Below are 21,904 nucleotides of genomic sequence, written 5' to 3'. Positions count from 1 at the left end.
CCCAGAAACAAAGCATCCACTGACTAGGGACACAGAGCTAAGCTTGCCAGGAAATGCTGTGACCTCCGGCTCAGGAAGCTAAGGCTGCAAGAGTTCAAGTTCAAGCCAGCTTGGCCTACATCGTAAGGTCCGGACCAGTCTGAACTACAACAGGACACTGTCTCAAAAGAGATGGTCTCAAGTTAAGAGAACTACTGCTCCGGCAAAGGATGAACCCAGTTCAACTGCCAGCACTCACACTGGGCAGCTCACAAGTGTCTTAAGTCTGGCTCAGGCCTGCCTGAAGCCTGTCCTCCTTGGCCATCGACACTCATGTGCACATACACCCCCCCCACACACACACGTATAGTTTAGCCATAATAAAAAGCATTTTTAAATCCAAAAACAAAAAGTAAAACAAGAATCCCAGGATAAAATGGTGACCTTTCACGACATATACAGTTAAAACCTATAAAAGTGTTCAACAATCTTAGGGCCAAGCTAAAAAGTATAGTTCATCCTTAATATGTGCTGTCTTCAGGATGTCACAGCTTCTAATCACAGTAACAGATTTTAAATGCCCAGAGCATTAACCGAACATAGCATTATGCATATATAATAGCATTATATATAATAAAACATCAATATGGCACATATATTATTCTATCAAATATAATTGCTTAGTTATCAGTGACTAACTGATATCCAATATCAGAGAATATAGTACACTACATGAGTTTAAGTCTGAGACTTAACTGTTATGTTAATTTTATGTACCAACCTGATTCAGCTAAGGGATGCATAGATGGCCTGAAAAATATCTCCAGCTGGGTAAATTCAAGGCCAGCCTGGTCTACACAGGCCAGCCAGGGCTACATAATGAAACCCTGTCTCAAAAGGGAAAAAAATAGAGTAGGGGCATGACGTCTTGGCGAAGACGGTTGGGTTCGTTTGTTTTTCATTTATGTTCCCTAAAAGGAGAAGTCATGGAAAGACTTTGAGCAGAGGAACTGGCATGAGTTTTCTGGGAGCCCAGGGAAGTTGGGGCTCAAGGTCTGCAAGGACAACACTGACCACGTCTGTGACTAGACAAACACCCGAGTGCTCAGGGCCGTGGTCCTGAGAATGGTGTGTGACCTGGGTGATCCTGCGCACTAGGCAGAGGCCTCAGCAGGGACCTTTGGAGCTCTGGAGGCAGCAGCGTCTGAGACCGCATCAGCACAGAGAAGGAAGCATGGCAGGAAAAGTAGGGGCAGGCTCGCTAAGCCCCTGGGCCTGAAGCACGTGGTATATGGTGACCTGGGGAATGTTGAGCAGCTAAGTGGAGGTAAGTGCTCTGACAGGAAGGGGTAAGTTGGAGAAGTATTTCTGGTCAACTGGTCCCATGACCAGCATCTGTTAGTGACTTAGTTTGAAAACTCTCACCTCATGGAAGCTATTGAAAGCTCTGATGGTCACCACACCTTAGCTCCACCCATGGGAGATGGACCAACAGACAGGACCCTGCTGATGACACAGAGTGGTCATCTCTAGCACTTTGACTTCTCCAGAGAAGTCTGTCGGCAAGGCTGTGGGCTTCAGTGCAAAGGCCCCAACAGTATAGCAATGCACTCATGTTGTGTACAGGACACTGGGGAAGGGTGTCCAAGATGCGTACATCTCCCTCCCTTGAAGCTTATGAATGAGAGAAGCTGGGATCCCCTGGAACCCAGGAAGTGGCCAATATGTGTCATTTCTATCAAATGAAGCCACATTGTGACATCGAGCTTACCTGTCACTTAAACCATAAAGTCAAATGCTTCAACCCATTTATCTCAATGAACCATGGGTAGAAAAGCACCTACCCACGTAAGTGTGACAAGGGACATGAAGGGTCTCTCTCGCTCACTCTCATTTGTTGACCTGGGACATCATTTTCCTGACCTCAGCTATTTGAGGCACCTGATTCTATTCTATTTGGGCTCCAATATCCATCCCATCAGCTCCATCAGCTCCTGCAGACTGAAGTACGTTAGGCTTGGTTCCCTAATGTGATGCAGGTCATGATCCCATAACTGCAGGGGAGACAGGCTTCATAAGCATCACCCATTGCGCATTTCTCCGGAAAACATTCAGTGTACTGGTTTGAATGTCACTCGTCTACCTCTGCCTGATTCAAAACTTCTATCTGCATTCTTCCATTACTGGTGTTCTGCTCACCAGTTCAGTCAACAAACTACTGCGGTCTGCCTCCACACTGGCATCTTCTGAACGTCTAGGAGGAGCAGGCTCCTCTACACCTTCCTCATGGAGCTTGCAGTGTAGGGAGAGAAAGAGAATTAGAAGGCACGACAGAGGTGACTCACGGGAAGATGACTCCGTGGTTAAGGGCACTTGTTACTCTTGGGAGGACCTGGGTTTAGTTCCCAGCCCCCATATGATGGTTCACAACTGCCTGTTTCTCCGATCTCAGGAGATTTAGCCCTTATCCTGGCCTCAGGAGTACCAAAGCATGATGAACATTCTATGCAGACACTCGAATTCATACATAACGTTTTCAAAAATCTCTTTTGTGGTCTGCGCCCAGAGCTGGCCCTGTGCCACAGCCCTCTGTACCCAAATCCCACTGGGAGAGAGCTGGTCTTCCAAGTGTGCTGACACACAGACTTACAGGATGGTCAGAGACATCAAGACAGAAAGACCAGCTAACACCAGAGATAACCAGATGGTGAGAGACAAGGGCAAGAACCTAAGCAACAGAAACCAAGGCCACTTGACATCATCAGAGCCCAGGTCTCCCACCACAGCAAGCCCTGGATATCCAAACAAGGATAAGCAAGATTCTGATTTAAAAATCACACCTCATGATGATGTTAGAGGACTTTAAGAAGGACATAAATAACTCCCTTAAAGAAATACAGGACAACACAGGTCAACAAGTAGAAGCCCTTAAAGAAGAAACATAAAAGTCCCTTAAAGAATTACAGAAAAATACAACCAAACAGGTGAAGGATCTAAAAATGGAAATAGAAACAATAAAGAAATCACAAAGGGGGACAGACAACCCTGGAGATAGAAAACCTAGGAAAGAGATCAGGAGTCGTAGATGCAAGCATCATCAACAGAATACAAGAGATAGAAGAGAGAATCTCAGGGGCGGAAGATACCACAGAAAACATCAACACAATCGTCACAGATAACGTAAAATGCAAAAAGCTCCTAACCCAAAACATCCAGGAAATCCAGGACACAATGAGAAGATCAAACCTAATGAAAATTAGTGATGATTCCCACCCTACAGGGCCAGTAAATATCTTCAACAAAACCATACAAGAAAACATCCCTAACCTAAAGAAAGAGATGCCCATAAACATACAAGAAGCCTACAGAACTCTAAATAGATTGGACCAGAAGAGACATTCCTCCCATCACATAATAGTCAAAACACCAAATGCTTAAAACAAAGAAAGAATATTAAAAGCAGTAAGGGAAAAAGGTCAAGTGACATATAAAGGCAGACCTATAAAATTACACCAGACTTCTACCAGAGACTATGAAAGCCAGAAGATCCTGGACAGATGTCATACAGACCCTAAGAGAACACAAATGCCAGCCCAGGTTACTGTATCCTGCAAAACTCTCAATTAACATAGATGGAGAAACCAAGATATTTCATGACAAAACCAAATTTACACAATATCTTTCTACAAATCCAGTCCTACAAAGGATAATAGATGGAAAACTCCAACACAAGGAGGGAAACTATACCCTAGAAAAAGCAAGAAAGTAATCTTCTTTCGACAAACCCAAAAGAAAATAGCCACACATAATTCCACCTCTAAAAACAAAAATTATAGGAAACAACAATCATTGGTCCCTAATATCTCTCAACATCAATGGACTCAAGTTCCCAATCAAAAGACATAGACTAACAGACTGGATACATAAACAGAACCCAGCATTTTGCTGCATACAGGAAACACACCTCAGTGACAAAGACAGACACTTCCTCAGAGTAAAAGGCTGTGAAAAAAATTTCCAAGCAAATGGTCCCAAGAAACAAGCTGGAATAGCCATTCTCATATTGAATAAAATCAACTTTCAACTAAAAGTTAACAAAAAATATAAGGAAGGACACTGCATACTCATCAAAGGAAAAATCCACCAAGATGAACTCTCAATCCTAAATATCTATGCTCCAAATGCAAGGCACCTACATCATAAAAGAAACCTTACTGAAGCTCAAATCACACATTGCACCTCACACAATAACAGTAGGAGGCTTCAACACCCCACTCTCATCAATGGACAGACCGTGGAAACAGAAACTAAACAGAGACATGGAGAAACCAACAGACATGAACCAAATGGATTTAACAGACATCTATAGAACATCTCGTCTTAAAACAAACGGATAAGAAAAAAATCTTTTTTGTTTGGTATTTTTGATTTTGTGTTTTGGTTTTTGGGGTTTTGTTTTGTTTGGATTGGTTTGGTTTTTTGTTTTCTGAGACAGGGTTTCTTTGTGTATCCCTGGCTGTCCCGGAACTCACTCTGTAGACCAGGCTGGCCTTGAACTGAGAGGGATCTCCCTGCCTCTGCCTCCTTAGTGCTGGGACTAAAGGCATGCCACCACTACCTGGCATAAAATCTTTTTTTAATGAGTAAAATAAAAGTACGTTATAAAGGAGCACAGGGGAACCTGTGTTGGAGAGATGGGGCATGGAGAGTCACAGTGTCAGCCAACAGGGGTGGCATCTGGGGAACATCTGAAGGAGGTAGACTAGTCTGTTTGGCTGTTAGGGGAAAATGGCCCTGAGGTCCCAGAGTGTAGCTATCTTTTTGCTACTTTGTGGGTTCTTTTACTACTTCCTACTGATTAGGGGCATCAACTTCCTTGGGGCAAGTTTGAACTTCATCCTCAGGATATCTAATCTCTGCTAAGGCCTGCTTCCCAGCTCTGAGCTACAACTCAGCAGATGGTGAGATATCCAAGACCCAGAGCCCATCAGACCAAGGTTTCCCACTTATTTCTTCTACCATCTCCAACCAAACTCACCCCGGGCATGGGAACTGACTCTGTCTTAGAGTAGCAAGGGAGCCGGGCATGATGGCACAGGCCTTTAATCCCAGCACAGGAGGCAAAGCAGCTAGATCTCTGTGAGTTTGAGGCCAGCCTGGTCATCCACTTTCCCTTCCCACACTGGCTGTTAACTCTGCCAGAGGCCCAGCTTTGATTCCCAGCACCCCCATGGTGGTTCACAACCATCTTAACTCCAGCCCCAGGAGATCCGATGCCCTCCATTTGGGCTCTGCAGCAGGGCACATATGTGCACACATGCATGCAGGCAAAGATCCATCTACACAAAAGAAAAAAGAAAAAGCCAAGTAAACGATACAACAACTGTCACTCGGAGAACGGCCCAGCTATTTCAAGTCTTCCTTGCGCCGTAGCTAAGGAGGTGCCGGTGCAGCCGAAGTGACCCATTTACTAAATTTACTGCACAGCTGACAAGCTCTCACGATAAGCTGGATTTACCTGATAAACAAAAATTAATTTAAAAAGAGAAGTGCTTCTCTTGCCGACAAATATGTTCTCTAACTCCAGGGTAGTAGGAGAGATGTAAAGAGAACGGTATTTAGTCTCTGTTTCAGTCTTAACAATTTCATGAGAAAGGAGAAAAATGAAATTTAATTAAGTAGCACAAACCAAGCACCAGATAACATGTGTGTGCAGTAAGTTCAAACCAGAGAGTTGGTGTGGACTGAGGTGGGAACCGAGCCCTGAGAAGTCCAGGCATAAGCATTGCCGCAGATGGAGAGACACCTAGTAAGCTGGGTAGAGAGAAAGAAGGCTCAGGAAGTCCTTTAAGGCCATTAAAGTCTGCTCAAAGGCTAGGTGTTGCGGCCTACACCAGTAATCCACCTGAGGCTGAGGCAGGAGTACAGGAAATCTAAGGCCAGCAAGGGCTACACAGTGAGACCTTGACTCAAGAACACGAATCCTGTTCAAGGGAATTATCCTAACCACAAAGTCCTTGCCTGATCCCCTCGTCTGACTTGAAGGAAGCAGGGCATGAATGCTAAATAACACAGACGACTTGTAATTATCTCATTCACACATTCATCTTCCCCTAGGAGGGCAGCCCCATGACAGCAGGAAGAGGACCTGTCTAGTGACTGAGTCACCCCAGTCCTAAGCCTCAGATCACAGGAGACATCAGTAAGCATCTGTTGAGCAACTGAGCACCAGCAGATGTAAGGGACCTAGCTGAGCTAGAGGACGAGGGAGACAGAGTAAGTTCAAACAGGAGTGGGGTCCAGGAAAAGGTGTTGAAGAAACAGAAATGAGTCAAGCAAAAATAAATAAATAAATAAATAAATAAATACATACATACATACATACATACATACATACATACATACATACCAACAAAAACGAAGAAACAAAACCTGACCAGACAGCAGCTACAAACAAAACAAAGATTAGACATTGAGTGAGCAGTCGGTGTTTCCAAATCTGGGGTGGGGTGGAGGGCCAGCATGGTGTGCGTGCTCTAATCCCAACACTCAGGAGGCAGGAGCAGGAGCAGGAGCAGGTGAATCTCTAAGTTTGACATCAGCCTGGTCAACATCGGGAATTCCAGGACAGCCAGGACCTTGTGCTAAGACCCTGTCTCAAAATAGAACAAAACTGAGGGGCAGGCCAGGAGCCCAGCAGTGCAGCACTGGTCTGCTCAGCACTGCAGTGGGTCAACAGGGAGATCTGGGGATGGGGAAGCAACGCAAAGACTGCAGAGGACCTGAGTAGAAATCAGGTTTGCTCTCCTTCTCCAATACATATGATATTTTAGTTACCACTTCAGAGGAAGGAAGAGTTTGAAGAGGAACAAAGTTGTTCAAAAGGAAAAGTGGCATGACTTAGTACAACTTTGGTTTTAATTTGGAAGGACACCTTGTCACAATAAGCGTCACTCCCTCCTTTCTCCCGCTACTGCAGGCAATGCAATATGAGCGCCTCTCAGTGAGGATAAGGAAGCCTGACGTCCGGCCTTTCCCGGACATCACAGTAACTCCAGCCTGACCACACCTGTCACTCTTGATCATACATGGCACACAGGTCTGATGGGAACAATGTCTATTATTCTTAGCTCACTGGGAAGAAAAGCAACAGAAGAGATAAAGGTTATAAAAGGAAAAGCTACATAATGTCATCGCCCAACAGAGACTAAGAAGCAAAAGACCTTTTACAAGCAAGCCACTGTTTTACAAGACAAACATCTAAATAGAAAAAATGTACAGCAAAGCCCAGGGCCCAGAAGAGTCCCCTAAGCAGGGTTATAACTGCACCTCTGAGACGTGAATCTATACGTAGTGTGGTGACCCTGACTCTGGCTCTCCTTCCTCCACACCCCCAGTGGGGGTTTCTGGGATGGGGTTCTGCCCATGCCTGATCTCACTCGGTGCAGTTCTGTTTCTAACTTTGTTCTTCTTCACAGCTCTCCCTTCACTGGTGACCCACTGCTGTCTCACCACCATGAACACAGACGGTCAGATTCACGCTGTTTCTACCTAGGTGCTTTAGTACCCTCCAGCATGTCACCCTGCTTCCATACCCAGATTTGCTATTTTATAGACAATAAGTGGATGCGGGAGATAACATGTGCTAAGCTCCCACATGACTTGTGCCAGCACGCTCTGCCCGGCTCACTCCCTTACTCCAAGCTTTCGCAGAGGGTGCGTTTGCATAGAGTCAAGTCTCATCTATTTTTTCATTAGGAGGGACAGTGACCTGGCTTCCAAATTGCCTCACAGTTAGCAGAAGAATAAAAGCAGCCGTGAGGTTATTTTTAGAGCTCCACAGGCATAAAAATGCGGCATGGAACTGTGACCCACAGCTACGCACAGCAGAGCATCACACCACGCGGCACTCTTCTCCTCGGCAGCGAGAGCATCTGTGGTGCCTCAGACGCCTGCCTTTCACTCCATTCCTAGAGACGTTGCAGCATGCATTTGGGATCAGCATGCGTAGCTGTCAGCGTCTTTTTCAAAGAAAATAAGCTACAGTCAAAAGGCAGACAGTTCTCTGACTCATGAAGATGGAAGGTTATATATACATATATGTCTCTCCAATGAAGACGACTGAGCCTCACTCCTAACACACATAGTTGTTTGTTTCAAACACAGTTCCAGTGGGTAAACGAGGAGACATTCCTTCCCTGGAGGACCCCCCAGGAGAATGAGACCCACCTGAGAGAAACACAGCTTCGTCCCCAACTTGGGCAAACTCCGGCAATATTCCCACAGCAGACCTCTGTGTCGGCAGGTAAGCTCACGCTTTCTGTTCTAAGTCAGTGCTCGTGGACAGCACTGTTCAATGATGTTTCAGAGCCCCCTAAAAACTTCTATTAGCAAGTGTTATTGTCAGAAATAGTTCAGTTTGTATTATTATGATTTTATTTCATTTCTGCTTAGATTTTATCTAGGTATTTTCAAAGCTTGGGTTTAGCACTGACCTAGTTAGAAATTGAAAGAATTTAATCCACATTCTAATCTTATTTTGACCTGTATGTTTTACCAGTGAAAAAAATTCATTTACTTTTCTGGCAATAGTAAAGAAAAAATATTTACAGATAAGAACCATAAAAATTTATGCAAGTAAACATTTAATATCTCTACAGCCTAAAAATGCCATTTTTTAGCTGGGTGAAATGGCCAAAACCTTATTCCGACAAACAAGCACGCCACACTGGCTCGGAGGCCGTGACAAAGACTCTGCTTCGGGAGTTAAAATGGCATCTCAGGGAGCGTGAGAGGTTAATGAACGAGATCGAAGATGAGCAGAAGGTGAAAAGGACAGGTGTGGATTACAACTGGCTGAGAAGCTACCAGACTCCTCACACGATCCCAGCTACCGAGCAGAGACAACTGGAAGTCCTTTGCTCCCAAGTACAACCTTGTCAAACCGGAACTGTTCTCAGCAGGTAAAGTACTATGTTCTTCACGGTCTTGCGGTGTGTGTGAGCTGTAGACTAAAAGCTGCCGCATTACATAAACTCTTTAATCACATGTCCGGATGCCTATCCGGAAAACCCTACACACCTCTGGACAGCTTACTAGTAGAAATTTACTTTAATTACAAAGTTTTTTCCCTAAAAGCCTAATTATAGCACTTTTCTGTTACTAAAAAGGGAAGTGTCTAGACACAGTTACATAGGTAAGCAGCGTCTGGGAAAGGGGTACAAGAGAAATTTCTAAATCCTCATCCCTGTGTCCCCCGTAGATTTCGAGAACTTTTGGCAGAAAACGATGTACTTCCCTGGGAAATTGTCTACATCTTCAAGCAAGTTCTGAAAGACTTCCTCAGCAGCCCTGACAGAGGGGGTCTTCACGCTGGCCTGTGGGACTCTGACGTCACCTGTTCCCCTGCGCCCCCAGGTGAAAGCTCTGAGGGGCCAGACAAAGACGAGATACCCACGATTTCAAGTTACGTAGACAGAAATGCCAAGAACAGGTTTCCATCATGTTCACACAGAGCATGGAACCTGCCGTATTATCACCCGCCGAGCTAAGAGCTAAGGAGTTAGCAAGGCCACCCCAGAGTCATGCCCCTTAGCACTAACGGGAAGAAACTGTCACATGACCCTGGGTTTCTCTGCTACAGCATCAGGGTTTAGTTCAAATTCCTGTACCTCCAACTTCTCTAAGCAGTACTGTTTTCTAACCACTGTAAATAGTCAATATTTTAATGAAAATACGCTTTTAACTAAAATACTGTCTAAATGTCTGAAGTTTCTTATACCTCAAACATGTCACAGAACTAAAGAAATTTACTATGAAGTATGACAGATTCTTTGTGAAACAATTAATCTTGGCTTTTATTCTAAGAGAGCCGATGTGTAGAATAAATGATTAATGTGAGCTTCTCCCTACAATGCAACTGACATGAAATCCACCTCCATTATGTGATGTCACCCTTTGTGGGAACAAGGGAGAGGGTCCATGAGTGTGGAAATGATCTCCAATTTAAAAGCACTGGCGGTGTTTGCTTTCCCAACCATTCCTGAGAGAAGCTCACTAGTCATGGGTTGGAGTTTAAGACTCGTGCCCTTCAAGCGAGGCACAGAGGGCAGTCATGAGGCAGCAGGCAAGCTGGTGTGTGACAAATGGATGATAAGGAAGCCCAGAGCACCAGAAAAGGTCTACTTAAGGCTCTGGTTAACATCAAAACAAAGAAGAGAAAGAAAATGTCTTACGCTCTTTCTGAGTTCTGACTCAAATCCAACAGAACCTCACAGCAGCTCATGAGAACTGCCAACAATCTGATTTTTAATCATGGTTAGACACATCCAGGTTTTTATACCTCAAGCTGTTTGAAATACCTAAATTTAGCAAAGGAATTGAGGTTAAATGTGTGTGTGTGTGTGTGTGTGTGTGTGTGTGTGTGTGTGTGTGTGTGCGCGCGTGCCCACACACGTTCGAGGGCATGTGTGTAAGGTGCTTCGGGCACATTTTCTTGTCAATGGTATGGGCACAGTAGCCAGGGAATAGAGAAAACAAGTCCCCACAGAACAACAGCTGCTCAGTACTTTACACAACAGACCTTCAAAGCTGTTACCAAGCCTGACGAGTCTACCTAGCAATGCTGAAGTAATTCTACATTCCTGATGCTGTGCATAACCCTCATTTAATCCAAACCTTGTACATCTGAGATGTTATTCTCACTTGACAAAGGAGCAAACTGCTCAGGCCAGCTCAGTGCCTTGCCAAATGCAAGGTAACTAGCAGAGCTGGAATCACACGCCGCCTGTCACACCGGCCCCCCAGCTCCCTCCTGCAGTCCAGATGCAAACAGCAGTTGCCTATCTGACAAGTCCTCCTGCATGCGTACAGGAAGCATAACACCAACACGTTCAAAGCCAACGTCGCAGGAGGCTGTTTGTTTCCTAAAAGAATAAAGTCCAAGGGACGGGAGCAAGCCAACAGCTTGCTCGGTCGGTGAAGCACTTCCACTGAGGCCTTGAGTTTGACACCCAGAATCTGCATAAAACAGCTGAGTGTGGTAGCAGGAGCTCTAAACCCAGAGTCAGCGGATCCCTGGGATTTGCTGGCCAGCTAGCCTAGTCTACTTGGTGAGATCTAGGCCAGTAAGAAACCATCTTCAATAAACATATAAACATAAGAAAGGGCGGGAGGGTGAGATGGCTCAGCACTTGCCACCAAGCCTGACAAACTGAGTGTCATCCCTGGAACCCAGAAAAGAGAAAGAGAATTGACTCCCACAAGTTGTACTGGCCTCCACATCTATACGTGCACACACCTCACACATGTATCATATAGCATGCACACAAACACACAAACCAAACTTCTGTCTAAAACACACACACACACACACACACACACACACACACACACAGAGCACGATCCTTCAAGTTCTTCAGCAACTCCCATGTTCTGTGTCAGTGGGTGCAGGTCCACCCACCCTGTATACAAACAGGGTCTCATAATCGCTCAGGTTCCCTCAGGATCGGGGCAGATCAAAGGCAAAACACACAGGTACAAAGATGACTGGCAAGGCTGGCCTTCGGCTAACACAAATAACAACAAAAGGGGGCTCCTGGGGGTTGGGGATTTAGCTCAGTGGTAGAGCGCTTGCCTAGCAAGCACAAGGCCCTGGGTTCGGTCCCCAGCTCTGAAAAAAAAAGAAAAAAGAAAAAAAAGGGGGGGGGCCTCCTGAAGAAGGAAAAAGGACAAAACTAAGGAGAGAAATTAGGAGGAAGTCTTCGGTTATGGAGATGACAGGATCTTCTCTAAGCAGAGGTGTGAACAGGAAGACATCACAGGAGAACCCAGGAGGGGAGCACTCCATACAGAAGAGAAGGGAGGAGTGCAAGGAGCCTTCAGCACAGAAAAACAACAGCAGACAGAAGCAGGAGACCACAGTGATTCAGGCAAGTACTGGGTGGCCACAATTAAGCATTCCAGTTGTGTCCAATAGCAATGTACCCAGGAAAGTCACCTGTGTGTTCAACCTCAGTGTGAGTGTTGGTGTGAGAATGTGCTCATTCTATAGATAGTAACTGAGCATTGGCCTCATGCCAGACATTCCTCTAGGTGCTAGAACAGAAAAATCATGAGAAGCCAGATCAAAGACGGAAGGTTCTTGCAGTAACATAAGCAAGAGACATGGCTACTTCCAGGAGGGTAATGGAAACACACACGCACACATGCACGCACACACGGTGAGTTGCCAGGATAATCCTCATTTCTGCTCTCATTGTTCTGCACACTTACTTATCCTCAAATCAGTCTTGAGGGGAGTGTCAGCCATCCGCCCGCCCACCCGCCTGGAGAGTAAGGTATACCTTAAGAGTCAGGCAAAGCAGGGGTGAATCAGAGAGCTGTCAGGTCCGAGGGAACACCCCCCACCCCCCACAACCCCCACCTCCCTACACCTTCCCCCTCACCCCCCCCCCCACACACCCCTCCCCATCCCACCAACCCCACCCCCACCCCCACTCCTGCTTCCAACTGCAGCACTCCCTCCGCTAGCCCAGAGGAACCATTCCTCATCTGTCAAAAGGGACAAGTGTCTGTCTGTGGTACCCATTAGCATACCAAAGTGCACGCTGGCCCACAGCCTCACTCAGTACCTGTGGCTCTCCTCAGCACCGTTTTCTCCCTCCCTAAACTCCTCCAGATCGTGGGCTTCCCCTGCCCTGGCTTCCTGTCTCCACATAGCCCGGCCTTCAGCTCTGTGCTCTCAAGGCTCTCTCTCTCCCTCACCTTTTCCCCTGGCCTCGCATGGCCTGGTCCACTCTGCTGGCCATGTTCAGTCTGCTTTCTCTCCCTGCTCTGGACTCTTCCAGATGCCTCTGCCTGTCCTCTCCCTCCTATCTACAATAAAAACTTTCCCTTCAACCACACCTTGGAGCAGCCATGCTCCCATTACATACAGGGGCAGCTCTCCTGTCTAGAATGAAGAACGGGTGTAGCAGGGCATTTCATTCATTCACTCAAACCCGAGTGTCTACTGTATGCCAGAGGCTGCAGCGAATGCACGAACTCAGTGACAGTTCTGCCCTTGGTAAGCTCTCCTGTGGGAAGCAGCACATAGAGGACTCCCAAAATATATATGCAAAGAGATGCGTGGGCAGAGTGCAGAGGTGCATGGGTGGGATGCAGAGATGCATGCGTGGGAGGCAGAGATGCATGGGTGAGAGGCAGAGGTGCATGGGTGGGATGCAGAGGTGCATGCATGGGATGCAGAGATGCATGCGTGGGAGGCAGAGATGCATGCATGGGAGACAGAGATGCATGCGTGGGAGGCAGAGATGCATGGGTGAGAGGCAGAGGTGCATGGGTGGGATGCAGAGATGCATGCATGGGAGGCAGAGATGCATGCATGGGAGGCAGAGATCAGGAGCAGGATGCAGAGATGCATGGGCAGGGTAGAGGTGGCCTCACTGCATGACTTCCTAACCCTCTGCACCCACCCACCCCCACAAAAGTCTCTTTTTTCTCAATCCACCTTACCAACTTCTCAACTGCAGACACTGAGACCAAGCTGTAGAGCTGTCTGCTCTATCTCTGCTCCCCACAAGACCTACCGTACCATCCCCGGGCTGAGTGTTCTTGTCACACTGGGCTCAGAATCCTGACCCCAAAAGGATATAGCTCGGGCCCAACTTCTCTCAGACAGACTCACTACATTGACAGCTGACAGGCATGTCAAAGTCTTTGTGTCCACATCAATTCTGTGGAACCCCTCATACCAGTTCTTTCAGGGGTTCTCTTCCTTTTGGCTCAGACAGAGACCTCTGTGCCACCCATGGCCACCTGGAACTTGCTCACGTCCCGTTTCTGACCCTGCGGTAAAGTGGGTGCCTCTATCCTATGCATATTCAAGGCTGAGCTGGGGCTCAGCTTTGGGCTGGGCTGGCATGCGTGAGCGCTGGGTTCAACCCAGAGGCTCGGAAGAGAAGGAAGCACTTGCCCGGCCTTGAGGACTCTGGCCTTTAACCCCAGAATTGGGAGGTCGGGAAGAAAGATGTATTTATCTAAAAAAAAAATGCAACTGTCATTCTCCCCTCCCCTCAACTACTAACTAGTCTAAACACGCTCTTGCTTGATGTGGTAGAGATTCTTAGAGAAACACCAAAGTATGTACAGAAAGGTTCAGGCTGGAGACCTAGGAAACAGCCAAACGCTGGGAGTCCAGTGGCCATCTGTCAATGGCACACTGATATCATGGAGGATGAGTTGCTTTCTTCAAGTCCAATTAAAAATAAGTCTGTGGGGCTCGCTTCGGCAGCACATACACTAAAATTGGAACGATACAGAGAAGATTAGCATGGCCCCTGCGCAAGGATGACACGCAGATTCGTGAAGCGTTCCATATTTTTATCAGACCTCCATAGAATACCTCACACCAATACTGTCCAAACTATTCCACAAAATAGAAACAGATGGAGCGCTACCGAATTCCTTCTATGAAGCCACAATTACTCGTATACCTAAACCACACAAAGACCCAACAAAGAAAGAGAACTTCAGACCAATTTCCCTTTTGAACATCGACGCAAAAATACTCAATAAAATTCTGGCAAACCGAATCCAAGAGCACATCAAAACAATCATCCACCATGATCAAGTAGGCTTCATCCCAGGCATGCAGGGATGGTTTAATACACGGAAAAACATCAACGTAATCCATTATATAAACAAACTTGAAAGAACAAAACCACATGATCATTTGATTAGATGCTGAGAAAGCATTTGACAAAATTCAACACCCCTTCATGATAAAAGTACTGGAAAGAATAGGAATTCAAGGTCCTTATCTAAACATAGTAAAAGCCATACACAGCAAACCAGTAGCTAACATTAAACTAAATGGAGAGAAACTTGAAGCAATCCCACTAAAATCAGGGACTAGACAAGGCTGCCCACTCTCTCCTACTTATTCAATATACTTCTCAAAGTCCTAGCCAGAGCAATCAGACAGTGAAAGGAAGTCAAAGGGATACAAATTGGAAGGGAAGAAATCAAAATACCACTATTTGCAGATGATATGAAAGTGTACTTAAGTGACCCCAAAAGTTCCACCAGAGAATTACTTAACCTGATAAACAACTTCAGCAAAGTGTCAGGGTATAAAATTAACTCAAACAAATCAGTAGCCTTCCTCTACTCAAAGGATAAACAGGCTGAGAAAGAAATTAGGGAAATGACACCCTTCACAATAGTCACAAATAATATAAAAAAACTTCAGTGTGACTTTAACCAAGCAAGTGAAAGATCTGTATGACAAAAACTTCACATCTCTGAAGAAAGAAATTGAGGAAGATCTCTGAAGATGGAAAGATCTCCCATGCTCATGGATTGTCAGGATTAATATAGTAAAGATGGCCATTTTGCCAAAAGCAATCTACAGATTCAACGTAATCCCCATCAAAATTCCTACTCAACTCTTTTTTTTTTTTTTTTTTTTTTTTTTTTTTTTTTTTTTTTTCTGGGGACCGAACCCAGGGCCTCGCGCTCTCTAGGCAAGCGCTCTACCGCTGAGCTAAATCTCCAACCCAAAGATTTGTTTATTTTACTTATATGAGCACATTGTAGCTCTTTCCAGACACACCAGAAGAGGGCATCGGATTCCACTATAGGTGGTTGTGAACCACCATGTGGTTGCTGGGATTTGAACTCAGGACCTCTGGAAGAGCAGTCAGTGCTCTTAACTGCTGAGCCATCTCTCTGGCCCCCTACTCAACTCTTTAAAGAGATAGAGCTATTTGCAAATTCATTTGGAATAACAAAAAAAACTAGCCTCAACAATAAAAGAACTTTTGGGGGAATCACCATCCCTGACCTCAAGCAGTATTATAGAGCAATAGTCATAAAAACTGCATGGTATTGGTACAGAGACAGACAGATAGATCGGTGGAATAGAATTGAAGACCCAGAAATGAACCCACACACCTATGGTCACTTGATCTTTGACAAAGGAGCTAAAACCACCCAGTGGAAGAAAGATAGCATTTTCAACAAATGGAGCTGGTTCAACTGGAGGTCAGCATGTAGAAGAATGCAGATCGATCCATTCTTATCACCCTGTACTAAGCTTAAGTCCAAGTGGATCAAGGACCTCCACATCAAACCAGATACACTCAAACTAATAGAAGAAAAAGTGAGGAAGAGTCTCAAACACACGGGCACTGGGGAAAATTTCCTGAACAAAACAGGAATGGCTTATGCTCTAAGACCAAGCATCGACAAATGGGACCTCATGAAAACTGCAAAACTTCTGTAAGGCAAAGGACACTGTCAATAGGACAAAACTGCAAACAACAGATTGGGAAAAGATCTTTACCAATCCTACATCTGATAGAGGGCTAATAGCTAAAATATAATATCCAAAAGAACTCAAGAAGTTAGACTCTGGAGAGCCAAATAACCCTATTAAAAATGGGGTACAGAGCTAAACAAAACATTCTCAGCTAAGAAATATTGAATGGCCGAAAAGCACCTAAAGAAATGTTTAACATCCTTAGTCCAGGGAAATGCAAATCAAAACATCCCTGAAATTCCACCTCACACCAGTCAGAATGGCTAAGATTAAAAAAAACAAACAAACAAACAAAAAAAAAACAACTCAGGTGACAGCAGATGCTGGCGAGGATGCGGAGAAAGAGGAACACTCCTCCATTGTTGGTGGGGTTGCAGACTGGTACAACCATTCTGGAAATCAGTCTGGAGGTTCCTCAGAAAATTGGACATTGAGCTGCCTGAGGACCCATCTGTACCTCTCCTGGGCATATACCCAAAAGATGCTCCAACATACAACAAAGACACATGCTCCACTATATTCATAGCAGCCTTATTTATAATAGTCAGAAGCTGGAAATAACCCAGATGCCCTTCAACAGAGGAATGGACTCAGAAAATGTGGTACGTCTACACAATGTAATACTGCTCAGCTATCAAAAACAATGACTTCATGAAATTCATAGGCAAATGGAATGAACTGGAAAATATCGTCCTGAGTGAGGTTACCCAGTCACAGAAAAACACACTTGGTATGCACTCATTGATAAGTGGATCTTTGCCCAAAACCTGGAACTACACAAGATACAACTCACAGACCACAGGAAGCTCAAGAAGGATGACCAAAATGCAGATGCTCCCATTCCTTCTTAAAAGGGGAAAAAAAATATCCATAGGAGGGGATATGGAGGCAAAGTTTAGAGCAGAGACTGAAGGAATAGCCATTCAGAGCCTGCCCCACATGTGGTGCATATATATACAGCCACCAAAACTAGATAAGATGGATGAAGCTAAAAAATGCATGCCGAAAGGGACCGGATATAGATCTCTCCTGAGAGACACATCCAGAGCATGTCAAATCCAGAGGTCAGTGCTAGCAGCAAACCACTGAACTGAGAACGGGACCCCCTTGGGGGGAATTAGAGGAAAGATTGAAAGAGCTGAAGGGGCTTGCAACCCCATTAAGAACAATAATGCCATTCAGCCGGTGGTTCGGGGAGACGAACCTTCCACCTTAGACCACGGCCAAGTTCATCCGTAACTTTGTGGAAAAGGCACCGTCGATGGTGGCTGCTGCCATGACTTACTCGAAGCCTCGATTGGCCACACTTTGGCACTACGCCAAGGTTGAGCTGGTTCCCCCAACCCCTGGTGAAATCCCTACAGCTATTCAGAGCATGAAAAAAATAATTCACAGTGCCAAAGCTGGTAGCGTCAAACACCTTACAGTGAAGGAAGCTGTGCTGAATGGCTTGGTGGCCACTGAGGTGTGGATGTGGCTTTACATCGGAGCGATCATAGGCAAACGTGGCATTGTTGGCTATGATGTTTGAAGACCAATCTTTAACTTCTGATTTGAGTTCTTATCTTGGACCATGTATAATGAATGAGACTTCTATCTGAATAAAATGCTAGCTGTGGGGGAAAAAAAAACCAACAACAATGGCAACCAACCAGAGCTTCCAGGGACTAAGCCACTACTGAAAGACTATACATGGACTGACCCAGGGCTCATAGGTAGCAATGAATAGCCTAGTAAGAGCACCAGTGGAAGGGGAAGCCCTTGGTCCTGCCAAGGTTGGACCCCCAGTGCAGGGGAAAGTAGGGGGGCAGGTAAGGGAGGTAGATGGGGGAAACATCTGAATGGGGGAGGGGGAGGGATGGAGGGGCTTATGGACAGGAAACCAGGAAAGGGAATAACATTTGAAAGGTAAATAAATATATCTAACAAAAAATAAAATTAAAAAAAGAAATGTAAATAAAAAATATCCAATTTTTAAAAAGAATAAAAAATTCTAAAAAACTAAATAATAATAATAATAATTATTATTATTATTATTATTATTATTATTATTCTGTGGCCAACAAGATGGCTCAGAAGGTAAAGATGCTTGCATTCAGTCCCTGACAACCTGAATTTAATCCCCAGAACCCAATAATACAAGGAGAGAACGGAGTCCTGTGCATTATCCTCTGGCCTCCATGTGCATGCCGTGGCACGCATACCATAAAAATGCACGTGCATGTGTGTGGATGCATGCACACCCATAGTAAACAAATGTAAGATCCTAACCTTAATTATGCCAGCAAAATCCTTTTCCCAGGACTGCACAGATGCTTCAGAGGCTAAGAGCGCTGGCTGCTCTTCCAGAGGACCCAGGTTTGATTCCCATCAGCCACTTAGCTGCATATACCCATTTATAACTCGAGTTCCATGGAACCCAGGATACCAGGTACCCACATGCTGCAAACACATATATGCAGCAAAACACTCACACACATAAATTTTTCCATGTATCAATGCACGTTCACAGGTTTCAGCACACATCCTTGTGAAGTCACTCTGCCTGACCACACTACTTGCCACAGGAAATTAGGCAGGTCACTTTGCCATCCAAACCTATTTTTTTCCCTTTACAAAGTCATTATACGATTAACTGATACAAGTCCAGTAACATTAAGGTGTTGCTATAGGATTAAATTACACAGTTGCATGACTACGACATGTTACGAACACCGCACTGCATACTTGTGTGTCGAGTCTAACTCTAATGGCCTGCTCACCCTTTCTCATTCCACTGCGCTGCAAACCTACTTTTGACTTATTGAGTCTTAATCCATAAAGAATTTAAGAGTTTAAAAAATTGCATCTTAGCAATGGAAATGACAGTTGAATCTATAAGCTTAGTTTCTGACAAGGTTAACAAATATTTAAGTTCCAATATCAAAATAAGTGAATTAAAACATTACATTTCTCCAGGGAAGCCTAAAGTGATTGTAGACCCTTAAGTAGAGGCTATGGAACCAAGCCATTGGTTACCAGAGTAACTGGAAGGAATAAAGTAACAAGTACACACAAAGTAGCCCTCTATGTCCCCTGGGTTCCTCCGAAAAGCACGATTACCAAAGAGCTAAAGGTTGTGCTTGACCCTGCAAAGGCCTGAAAGCAAGGCTAACAAGAGTAAGTCTAGAACTTAAAACACTGCCAGCAAGAGGGCTCAGGAGGAAGAGCACTCACCACACAAGTCTGGTGACCCGAGTCCTACCCTTAGAACCCAGTGAAGTGGCACTTGTCTGTACCAGCACTCCACAGCGAGGTGAGGCAGACAGGGGGACTGTCCAGGGGCTCTCCAGACAGCTAACATGAAGTAAAGAGAAACCAGAGAAACCCTGAGTCACAAGGTACAAGGCAGCAAGTGACTCCTGAAAGTCGCCTTTGACCTCCACACGTACACATGCCCCTATATATCATAGAAATACAAAATAATAAATTAATTTAAAAATTAAAGAGACATTTGAATCGGGGTGATACCTGTAACCCCAGAGCCTTGCAGGTTTTGGCAGGAGGGTCACTTTTGCTCAGTTCAAAATCAAATTGGGCAAAACAGTAAAACACTGTTTCACTATTTTGTTGAAAACAAAAGGCCTCTCAACTGCAGAGGGGGCTGGATTTAGGGTGGGAGCAGAGGTGCCCCAAGCTGGGGTACTACACACTGTGCTGGGTTCTACTCATGACAGCCAGGTTTCTTCTAAACAGTAGGTATCCTCCAGCCCAATTTGCGCCACCTTCACATGTAACCGAAGACAGTGAGAGGTGAAAGGTTAATGCATCCGGAGAGATGCCTTGGTGGTTAAAAGTACTTGACACTCTTCCAAAGAACCAGACTTCAGCTCCCAGTACCCACACTGGGTAGCTTATAACTGCCTGCAACTCCCAATTCCAGGGATCTGGCTCCCTCTGCTGGTCTCTGTGGGCACCTACACGCATACGCCTCATACCCACTGTCTTAGTCAGGGCTCCTAGTCCTGAACTAACATCATGACCAAGAAGCCAGTTGGGAAGGAAAGGGTTTATTCAGCCTACACTTCCACATTGCTGTTCATCACCAAAGGAAGTCAGGACTGGAACTCAAGCAGGTCAGGAAGCAGGAGCTGATGCAGAGGCCATGGAGGGATGTTACTTACTGGCTTGCTCCCCCTGGCTTGCTCAGCTTGCTCTCTTATAGAACCCAAGACCACCAGCCTAGGGATGGCACCACCCACAATGGGCTGGGTCCTCCCCTCTTGATCACTAATTGAGAAAATGCCTTTGGGTTTCATGGAGGCATTTCCTCAAGGGAGGCTCCTTTCTCAGAGATACCTCCAGCTTGTGTCAAGCTGACAAACAGAACCAGCCAGAACCAGCCAGTGCACCCACAGACACATAAACGTAAAATACTAAACCTGAACAAGGTGCCAGCATTCCAACTCCTTGCTATTGAGCTACTGAAATGTAGATGAAATGTACTGAAAGCTAACATCTTCACAAAGACCTTCACACACACGTCTGCAGCAGCCTCGGCCACAACTGCCAGAACAACCCAGATGTGAGGTGGGTCAGCAGGTAAGTGCGTTACACTCAGCCGGTGGGATCTCAGCCCACGCTAAACCACCATAAAGGTGTGGAACTTCAACTTCACATAACTGGGTGGAAGCAGCCCGTGTCGGGGGGCTACAGACTGTGGGGCTTCCACAACATGACATTCTGGAGAAAGGAAACAAACAAACAAAAATCATTGGTTGTCGAAAGTTAATTAGGAGTGAAAACAGGTGGAGCACGGTGATTTTCAGTGCCAGTGACACCAGGAGGGGAAAGACCCACACCGATGTATGTACCTTAACAACAGGGGCAAGGGCAGAAGGGAGGAGCGCATTTTGGTGACCTGGGAAGTCCAGGTGGGTGAGGGGGACCAGGGGTTAGTTGTGTGCAGTGATGGTTTTGCAGAGGACTCAAGTTCCATTCCCGGCACCCAGGTCACGTGGCTCACAATGACCTCCAACACCAGCACTAGAGAGTTTCTCTCCCCCCACATACACACCTCAAAAATAAAACAAACCGTTAGATGGGAGAGTAGGCAGAGTCTGCATCAGTGAGACGCCGGAGCTGACGGTGCTTACCAGCAATCCTGACGACCTGAGTTCAAGAATTCTGGCACACGCGCACACGTGCGTGCGCGCACACACACGCACACACACACACACACACGCACACACACACACGCACACACGCACACGCACACACTAAATCCTTGCAATGAAATTTTTTCTTTTTTTCTTTTTTTTTTTCGGAGCTTGGTACCGAACCCAGGGCCTTGCGCTTGCAAGGCAAGCGCTCTACCACTGAGCTAAATCCCCAACCCCTGCAATGAAATTTTTAAGGCAGTCTATGAACCTGGGACTGCGGATATACCCCTGTAATCTCAGGACTTGGGAAAGTGGAGGCCAGAGGCTGAAGAATTCACGGTTATCCACGGAGGCATAAGTTGAGGTCAGGCTGGGCTATACAGGACTCTGTTTGTTCAAAACAAACAAAGACCAAAACAAAACAAAACAACAACAACAAAAAAAAAACAGGCTGGGAATT

General features: G+C 45.6%; 3 protein-coding genes and 1 non-coding gene across 4 annotated transcripts in view; 3 read left to right on the top strand and 1 right to left on the bottom strand.

Moving 5' to 3' along the window:
* The window catches only part of Tdrd9 (tudor domain containing 9), a 111,288-nt gene that overhangs the window by 89,054 nt on the left and 330 nt on the right, over positions 1–21,904 (bottom strand). The window lies entirely within an intron of this gene.
* On the top strand, positions 8,609–9,893 carry Rd3l (retinal degeneration 3 like). The gene is made up of 2 exons (XM_032908530.1): positions 8,609–8,942; positions 9,242–9,893. Exons 1-2 carry the CDS (start codon positions 8,647–8,649, stop codon positions 9,528–9,530), a joined length of 585 nt encoding a protein of 194 aa, XP_032764421.1. The 5' UTR covers positions 8,609–8,646; the 3' UTR covers positions 9,531–9,893.
* On the top strand, positions 11,748–17,881 carry LOC116905579 (ATP synthase subunit g, mitochondrial-like). Its single transcript, XM_032908591.1, has 2 exons — positions 11,748–11,909; positions 17,520–17,881. Exons 1-2 carry the CDS (start codon positions 11,748–11,750, stop codon positions 17,832–17,834), a joined length of 477 nt encoding a protein of 158 aa, XP_032764482.1. The 3' UTR covers positions 17,835–17,881.
* On the top strand, positions 14,257–14,363 carry LOC116906310. Its single transcript, XR_004388598.1, has one exon. It is a non-coding gene; the product is annotated as a U6 spliceosomal RNA (small nuclear RNA).

The sequence above is a fragment of the Rattus rattus genome, chromosome 7, assembly GCF_011064425.1.
Source record: "Rattus rattus isolate New Zealand chromosome 7, Rrattus_CSIRO_v1, whole genome shotgun sequence".
NCBI classification, from domain to species: domain Eukaryota; kingdom Metazoa; phylum Chordata; class Mammalia; order Rodentia; family Muridae; genus Rattus; species Rattus rattus.
Note: the sequence above shows the minus strand (reverse complement) of the source record. Positions and strands in the feature narration are given on the sequence as shown.

Coding starts and splice junctions, on each gene's coding strand:
- Rd3l (XM_032908530.1), top strand. CDS start 8,647: ATGCCATTTTTTAGCTGGGTGAAATGGCCAAAACCTTATTCCGACAAA. Junction 8,943..9,241: donor ACCGGAACTGTTCTCAGCAG/GTAAAGTACTAT, acceptor TGTCCCCCGTAG/ATTTCGAGAACTTTTGGCAG.
- LOC116905579 (XM_032908591.1), top strand. CDS start 11,748: ATGGAGATGACAGGATCTTCTCTAAGCAGAGGTGTGAACAGGAAGACA. Junction 11,910..17,519: donor AGGAGACCACAGTGATTCAG/GCAAGTACTGGG, acceptor CTTCCACCTTAG/ACCACGGCCAAGTTCATCCG.